The 8,345-nt window shown below is 51.2% G+C and overlaps 1 protein-coding gene across 1 annotated transcript; it reads right to left on the reverse strand.

Moving 5' to 3' along the window:
• Window positions 1-5,092: 5,092 nt before the first annotated feature.
• Window positions 5,093-7,990, reverse strand: LOC140250804 (PHD finger protein 7-like). Its single transcript, XM_072333874.1, has 8 exons — window positions 7,906-7,990; window positions 7,674-7,765; window positions 7,484-7,582; window positions 7,113-7,237; window positions 6,560-6,925; window positions 6,271-6,381; window positions 5,998-6,119; window positions 5,093-5,832 (listed from the first exon to the last, which is right to left on the reverse strand). The coding sequence occupies exons 1-8, from the start codon at window positions 7,988-7,990 to the stop codon at window positions 5,093-5,095; spliced, it is 1,740 nt and encodes a 579-aa protein (XP_072189975.1).
• Window positions 7,991-8,345: the final 355 nt, after the last annotated feature.

Raw genomic sequence — 8,345 nt, forward strand, 5'->3', positions numbered from 1 at the left:
GTTGAGGATCCAGCTCTGCATACAAAAGGCTGTTTGTGTTCTCGCTTCCCTATGTCCCTCTGAGAAAACTGCTGTTCTGGGCCGAGTTTGCCATATAATCAATCTGATCAAATTCATGTCTTCAGTTGTGAGCTGACAGGGCCAAGAATCAGCCACACTTTGTTTTCCTCAGGCCTCGGTTTCTGTGGCATTCCCAGAGGCTCTGGTGTGGAGATCCATGGGAGCTGCTATGTAGTGTTTCAGTTGAACGCCTCCATTTCAGCCACTCACCTCGTGCCCAGGTTGAAGAGATAAAGAAACTTGGAGGTTATTTTTTTTCTTCTGAAAGGTTCTGATGAGAGGAAGAAAAGTGAATGGGGCAGCTCAGAAAGGCAACGAGAGCCCTGGCTGACCCACACAGCCATCATAGCATGGCCAGCTCCCAGGATGCAGAGAGCTGGGCTATGGAAAGCTCTACTGAAGAACTAGAGAGAATAGCTGTTACAAGCTGTCTAGTTTCCCCTCTGGAGGGCTCCTCTCCAACCCTAGGCATGGCTGGAATTACTGATAATCTCCCTGTGCCTCAGCCCAGGAGCCAGTGCCTTGAGACAAGGAGCTGCCAAGGTTTAGGAAGAACATATGGTGCATTTCCACAGAAGTGTTGGGTGGTCTGGGGGGAACCTCCTACTGAATTGTACCAATCTCCATGTATGGATGCTCTGTCTAGCACAGGGCCAAGAGCTGAGGGCCAGATGTCCCCAGCAAGTTCTATTTCATGAGGACGTCAGGGTGCAAAGGTACCTTGCAACTAAGAGGGAGTTTTTCTTGATCTCCCTGATTTCAAATGGCGTAAATGGCATGCTTTCATGACGAGGGGAAAGCATAGGTTTGAATCTCAGCTACACAAGGTGGTTGACTTCTTTGTTTCACAATATCTTTGCCCAGAACCCATAGTTTCATATATAGCAGTTATGAATGTTTTTTGTATGTGAGATCAGTGGTCGTTATCGTGCTTTCTGTCTGACTGAGCACTCCAGCTCACTCCTCTTCTTTTTCTTTCTTTTTTTCCCCTTCCTTTTCTGCCTGTGCCAGAGTGATGCCCTTGTGCTTCTGGCTGCCTAGGCTGGGCTTTTTGTGTCTTCATGTCTCATTCATGCCTTGCTCATATCTCCTAGTTCAGTACAGAATATTACCTCTTTTCCTCTGGTAGAACTGCTTCTCTTACAGGTGTTAACTTGATTGTCTGTGTCTGAAATTTACAATATCATCTCTGTAAACCATTTTTTATAATTAAATCTCCACCACAGACCCTGCCACACTGATCAGAAGCTTAAAGATGAGGAAAATCTTCAAGTTGATGATCCACCTTTGTGGCTTCACTGGGAGGTGAGGAGGCCTTGAAACTGCTTGCACAGAATCAGTATGATTGTGGGAGTTGAAGAAGAGGTGGAAACATGTGAGGAGCTTTGCTTTGCTTCAGGTGGTGCAGTTGGCCAACACAGCCAAGAGACACCTGTTCCCTTCACACAGAAGTAAGGGAGTGATTACCATTGCTGTTTTACTTGTATATAGCTCGTCTGAAGGCCAGGCTGACTTCTGCCTAGCAAGACATCTTCATTTCTCTGACACTGCGCCCCAAGACTGACTAAATTAAGAAACTGCTCACTATAATGAAAGTCAGTGGGATGTTTGTATGTACTGAGAATCCAAAAACTGTTACTTGTATGGCAAACTCCAACACTGTTATTTTCAGAAATAAGGGTAGAACACGCATTTATTTTACTGAAAAAACAGATATATTTTGCGAACATGAAGGTTGTACTTTGCAGTCATTGAGTTGTAGTTTTAAGATGCCCTTATGAAATGCTGAGCTCAAAAAGAATCTGCATCTTAAAAATATATCCTCAACATAGATAGGAAATGACTTAGTTTTATAACTTGCCAAATAGCTGTGATTCTTTGAGACTACTCAATATATGTAACTGTTCAGACTGTTCTCAGGGATGTTTGGGATGGTTCAGTGGGTTCCAGATAATTATTTCAATTTGGCTTGAAAGAAAGTTTAACAGTTTGTTGTTGCCAAAACATCTACGCTGGAGTTCCTGGCAGTAATACAAAGAAAGATATCCAATAGTTGTTTCATGAGTGATTAAATGTAATATATATCTTAGAGCATCAGATAATTGTTCTTGTTCTTTTAGTTAGATGCCATTAGTGCAGTAATACACTAATATGTATAACAGCAGCTCTGTTTCATGCATCTATCTTGAGAAGCAAAACTATAGTTAAAACGTTGACATTGTTGAATCAACTTTTTATATAGTGTGAAGGAGAATATCATGTTCAGTTTCTTAAATTACAAGAGGAAGGAAGGAATAGACAAAGGCAAGGACAAATGTAGACCTCTTTTGTCACTTTGCAGTAGCTAGAGGTATATAGGGAGAACAATCTTGCACCTTAGGTACGCTGTAATATTAATATTATGTCCTTTGGGAATTTCTGCTACTCCTCCTAAACAGCCAGCAGAAATGATTCAGAATTTCAAGGGCTTGTCCAAGGCTATAAGGAGGTCCAGTCTGAATTCATGACTGATGAGATTGTTTCATCATCCACTAAGCAACCAGTCCTCCAGGTTCAGGCATGGAATAGCTGGGAGATGCAAATGAGAATGGAGAACACCAAAGGACACTTCTCAAGTAGCTGCAAGCTTCCATTAGTGGAGGGAGGTGAAATCCTATGAAGCCAGACCTTTTTCCTGATGACAAAGATCATAGAACAAAGCTGGGTTTTATCTGTCTTGCCCGAAGCCCTGCACTGCAACCAGTTGTACAGAGAGAATTCTCCAGAGGAAGCTCAGTAAGCTTTCACTCAGCTAATACAAAAGTCTTAGGGAGGCATGGGGCAACTTGACTTGTGAGCAAAAATAACTGTGTATGATTCTAAGGTCCTTTGCAAGGTAATGGCCATTTCTTGTTGCCCAAGTACTCCTCTCATTTTCAAGAATTTGTTCTTGAAATCTTTATTGAACTTCTTCAGTGCATGCACACATATACACACTAAGAAATGTAGTTGAGATCACAGAATCACAGAACCACAGAATTGTAGGGGTTGGAAGGGACCTCAAGAGATCATTAAGTCCTACCCCTCTGCAAAACAGGTCCCCTACAGCAGGCTGCACAGGTAGGCATCCAGGCTGGTCTTGAATATCTTCAAAGAAGGAAAACCCACAACCTCCCTGGGCAGCCTGTTCCAGCGCTCCTTCACCCTCACCGTAAAAAAGTTCTTCTGCAAGTTAGTATAGGACCTCATACATTCAAGTGTAAGGCCATTACTCATTGTCCTGTCACTACACACCACAGAGCCTGGCCTCATCCGTTTGCCTCCCACCTCCCTTTAGATATTTGTAAATATGTATCAGATTCCCTCTCAGTTTTCTTTTCCCCAGACCAAAGACCAAGGTTACTCAACCTTTTCACATACGGGAGATGTTCCAGGCCCTTTATCATCTTTGTGGCCCTTCACAGGGGCCACACCTTTTAGGAGATCCCGGTCTGTTTTGAACCGGGAAGCCCAGAACTGGACACAGATGTTTGATGTCTGAAAATGCTCCTTAACCAGAAATTTGGTGTCCCAATAAGCCTGAGTTGGGAGATAAACTGATTCCTAATGCTTCTAGATTTCATCAGGCTTTCCTAGCAAATAACATCAGAAAATACTTCCATTACATCCTAAAAGCTCATTTGTTGTTATCACTATTATTTCAAACTTGGAGGATGATATTTTTCCAACAAGATGCTTCCCCTCCCCAGAAGTCTCTCACATAGCCTGAGGTTTCCCTGATGGTTCATCCACACTCTGTAGGCTCCACAGCTAGCCCCGTGGCCAGACTCAACAACTTCATTCACTTTTAGTTAACCAGAAAGGTGAGTTCAACACCATCCTTAAGCCTCTTGAACTTCAGCTCTCCCAACTCATAAGTTGGCTTATTTTCATCTCTTTCTGAGTTTTCCCAAATTAATGTGATTTTTAACCCTCTCTTTTCTGGTATTTGTCCAGTATCTAGTACAGTGGAGCCTTCAGATGCTGCCTGCACTACCCTAATAATTGAAGAGAAACAGAGCATTATAGAGTGACTAGCTTCTTTCTTCCACACTGCAACTGAGCAGAATTTTACCACGATAGTAAAAACAGACAGACAGTAAGGGTACAAAAACAAAAAGAAAAACCAGGCATAGAAACACAGGATCCATAAATTCTTCAATGCCTACAAAACTCAAAGAATTTACTTCTAACATAAGCATGTTATTGTCAACAGCTGCATCACTATTAGGCTTGTTCCCTTTCTTAAACATTCCTATTATTGTCATTTCTCATGGTTGTCATATTCACTGTCTTGACAGCACAGACACTACGCTGTAAAAACTGCCAGAGAGGACAGTTGATTTTCTCCATCTTCTGACACTCACAGGTCTTTAATATCAGGCTGTCATAATGCCAAAAATAAAGGCGGGTGCTTCCTCCTTTGGAGCTGCTCACGTGACTTACACACTTTAATCATTAATCTTACACTGCTATGAAATCCTGGCTTTTGAGCCATGGAGTCCCACCCTAGAAAATGCTGCTGGTAGAAACCAAGTGCAGAGTTACATTATTCAAATTTATTCTACAAAACTGATCTAGTTTTCTTTCTGAAACTTTCTTTTTGTGGCCCCTTTTTGAGAGGGCAGCCGCCTCCCCCCTCCAGCCCCTCCATCTCCAGCTGCAGCACCATTCCCTCATGGCCAAGGGCATCTAGACGTGGTGCATGACCACCCACACCAGCCCGGAGTGACCGTGGTGCTGCTGCACACCGAGGGGCAGGAAGACCCCAACGAGGTGCGTGCAGCAGAGGGGGGTCCCAGACACCCCATAAAAGCAGAGTCCCCAGTAACCAGATCTGTGTGCAGGATGACGAACACAGCGATGCCTGGAAAGGCAGAGAAGAACCAAACTGACAGTGGCATAAGGGAATTAAGTTTTATTGAGATGGGTTTGGATGACATTGGATAGGATTAGGGATGGGGTTTAGGGTAAGAGGTTGGAACGGAGCTTGTAGATGGCTGCTCCCACGGCTTCAGCAGGGCCGGCCGGTGATGTGCTGGGCCCCACGTGGTACCCGGGAGCGGCTCCGCCCCTGGGCTGGCCCTCGCCGCCTGGACCGGCTGGTGCGGCGTCTTCGGGGCTGGCTGTCAGTGTCCGCAGCCCGGCGATGGAGAGGCGAGCGGCTGCGAGTGCGGGCCCGCCCCGGATGTCTGCATGGGCTTCCGTGGTCTGTTGGGGAAGCCCTGGAGGACCCCGGTGCTGCCGGTGTGCTGGAGCTGCGGGTGCAGCTCTGAGCACCTGGGGTTGCTGTCTGCCGGCTCCCACGGTGTCTCTGGGGCCGGCTCGGAGATGCTGGGGCCCGGCGCCGCAACGGAGAGCGGCTTCTTGTCCGGGCCCGCTGTCCCTGCCTGCACCTGCGGTTGTATCTTAGTGCAGGGCAGCGCCTCGAGGACCGAGATGTCCCCTGGCTGGCAGAGTCTGTGCTGCTGCTCCCGGCAATCGGGGCAGCATTGCGGGTTCTTCCACGGCGTCCCCGGGACTCATTAAAGCTGTTTGCATCCCGGCGTGCACGTGGAGTGATTCCCCTGCGGTCTGTCCTTCGCTGGATGGACAGGCCGCTGCTCTCAGGCACACCGGAGCGGTGAGCTGGCCCCGGTGGTGCCTGGCTGGAGGTGCCGGAGCTGCTGCTCTCTGTTGAGGATCCTCGGGATGGCCGCAGTCCCTGCTGGCTGGTGGTAGTGAGGCCAGCAAGACGTGATCTGGTGCTGGAGGCTGTAAGGGGAGGCAGGAAGGTGAGCAGGATGGAATTCCAGCCATGGGGTGGAACTGGCTCCCGTTTGTCCCGGGCTGGAGGGATTTGAGCAAGGCCGCTCTGAGCAGCCGCTGCCAGGCCTCGCCTGTCCCCAGCCCAGCAGCACGCGGCTGTTTGCCTCTTACCGGTGCCCTCTCCAGCAGCACAGCTGTCGCACTCCCAGCTGGTTGTGCTGTTACTCAGCTGGGAACAGCGGCGGTGTGTGGCTCGTGCAGCACAGGAGCTGCAGAGGAGCATCTCCCAAGGTCTGTGGAAAGCAACGGGTTGTGGCCGTGAGCACAAAGTGCCCTGAGCCAGGGAGTGCCCGGCACAGCTCTGGTGCTCAGTCTGTGCTCCCCCAGCCTGTGGTGAGGCTGCGATGCCACGCAGAGCCCCAGAGGGCAGCTGAGCTCACTCACCCCTCTCCTGAATGCCCTCTGCCAAGGGGGTAAAGGCAGTTGATGGCCACGCAGCGCTCGTACCGAACACCCAGGGATGAATAGGTATAGTTGTCATCCCATGTTGGTTTTCTGCCAGAGAAGGGAGGGAATGTGATGAGCACTCACTGGCCCAGAACTGAAACTAACCCATGAAATCCATCCATCCCCATCCACCTTATCCCTGCTTTCAGCTTCCCAATGATGCTCAGGCCCACGTTAATGGCTGCCAAGGGCCAGGCATCTCAAGAGCTGTCTGAAGGACACCAACCTGAATGGGATTCGGATCCCCACATTCAGCATCTCTCGTAGAAAGGACTCCTTGTCTCTGCAGTGGGGGCATCGGAAGCAATAAATTCCAGCGCTTAGTGCCTGTTCCTGCAGCAGAAACACAAGCAGTGTGGGTGTGAGCTGAGTGCTGCTTGCTGCTGCTGAGCGCCTGCGGTGCCCGCGAGGCGAGGGGAGGGCTTCTACCTGGACGCAGGCCCGGTGGAACCAGGCGTGTTGGCAGGCTGGGCACACCATGGTGCCGTACGACCTGCTGTCACCCACAGGCTCCATGCAGATGATGCAGGTCGTGTCCGGCGCCGGTTCTGCCTGCACTGCCTGCTGCGGGCTGTGCTCCCAGCAGAAGGCCCTGGGGGAAGATGGAAGGGATGGGCGAGGTGAGAAGGGCTGCGAGGAGGGCAGAGGAACGGGAAGGAGCCCCAGGCCTTGGCTCTGGCTCTGTCAGGCTGCTGGGAGGTTCACAGCGCGTTCCTCGCTGCTTTGGCTGGTGCTGACAGCAGGGTTGGAGGCCACAGGCCGCACCTGGCAGCTCTTACCTGAGCGCTCCGAAGAACTGGGTGACGCATTGACCCTCATAGGCACAGGGGAGATGGAAGCTCTGCTCACATCCCGGCTCTGCGCAGATGACGGTGGCCCCCGAACTGCCACAGACGAAGCAGAGCTGGAAAGAGCAGAGCAGCCCCCATCAGCTGCAGGCTCAGGGCCTACGCAGCGGGCCCCGCACCTCTGGGCAGGGCGCAGGATGCGGGCAGGGCTGGGTGGCACTCTGCAGAGCTGCCTGGTGAACAGGGCTGGTCTGCAAGAGCAGGAATGTCTCCTGGAGCTGGGAGGAGGGGCTGGGATTGCTTTCTTGGGACCAGGCTAAGCTCTCCTGGCACCAAGCTCCCTGTTCTGGTCTAGTGCTCACCGTCTGCTCTGCCTCCCTCACTGTGCGTGTGATGTCTTCTGCACAAAAACGTGCCTCATTGCTGCCTTCCATGTATTGACAAAGGCCATTGGCAAATATCTGTACAAGGGGAAAGAGCATGGTCTAGTTGGGGCAGAAAGGAGGGAATCACTGTTTGGAGGCAGGTGGCAGGAGCCACAAGGGAACTCACCACACAAAACTCATGGATGTACAATCCATCAATCTCTACTTTGCAGCCAAGGATGCCCGAGTCCTCATCCACTCGGCCACAAAGCACGCATGCTGGAGAGGAGAGAGTAACAGCAGTGAGCGCCTTGCGGGGCCAGGTGCCCCCTGGGCTGTCCCAGGGGCTGCTCTGTGCCGGCTGTGCCAGCTGAGGGGCAGGGCCGCAGGCCGCGCATGCAGGGATACTTGGCTCTCACCTGGCTCTTCCGAGCCGGCAGCCTCCTGTGTCTCCGCACACGCCGTGCGCGTCGACCGCAACCACTTGCAGAGTTTCTGACCCATCACTGCTGGGCTCCGTCCTCTGCGTGCAAACCTATGGGAGAAGAGGGACGAGGCTGAGTTGCCGGCTCAGGCCCCCGAGCGCTGGGGAACCGGCCTCCCTCCCTCGGCAGCCTCAGGCAGCCCCTTCCTCTCTGCTCACCTCACCAAGTCGCACTGAGCTCGGACTGAGCCCCGCAGCCTCAGCTCTGCTCCGCAGCCCGCGTGTCACAATGGCCGTTCCATTCTGATGTCATTCTTGGGTGCCCTCAGCCCTGGGAGGTGTGATGGCGTCACAGAGGGTGGCACGGAACGGCCATTGTGACACGTGGGCTGTGAAGTAGACCTGAGGCTGCGGGGCTCAGTCCCAGCTCAGTGC

This window comes from Excalfactoria chinensis, chromosome 1 (assembly GCF_039878825.1).
Source record: "Excalfactoria chinensis isolate bCotChi1 chromosome 1, bCotChi1.hap2, whole genome shotgun sequence".
In the NCBI taxonomy this organism is placed as follows: Eukaryota; Metazoa; Chordata; class Aves; order Galliformes; family Phasianidae; genus Excalfactoria; species Excalfactoria chinensis.

Excerpts from the sequence above, each read along its gene's own strand:
- LOC140250804 (XM_072333874.1), bottom strand. The coding sequence starts at position 7,990 with ATGGGTCAGAAACTCTGCAAGTGGTTGCGGTCGACGCGCACGGCGTGT. Across the intron at positions 7,583-7,673 it reads ACATCCATGAGTTTTGTGTG|ATATTTGCCAATGGCCTTTG; the intron begins GTGAGTTCCCTT and ends CCCCTTGTACAG. Across the intron at positions 5,833-5,997 it reads TGCTGCTGGAGAGGGCACCG|CCTCCAGCACCAGATCACGT; the intron begins GTAAGAGGCAAA and ends CTCCCCTTACAG.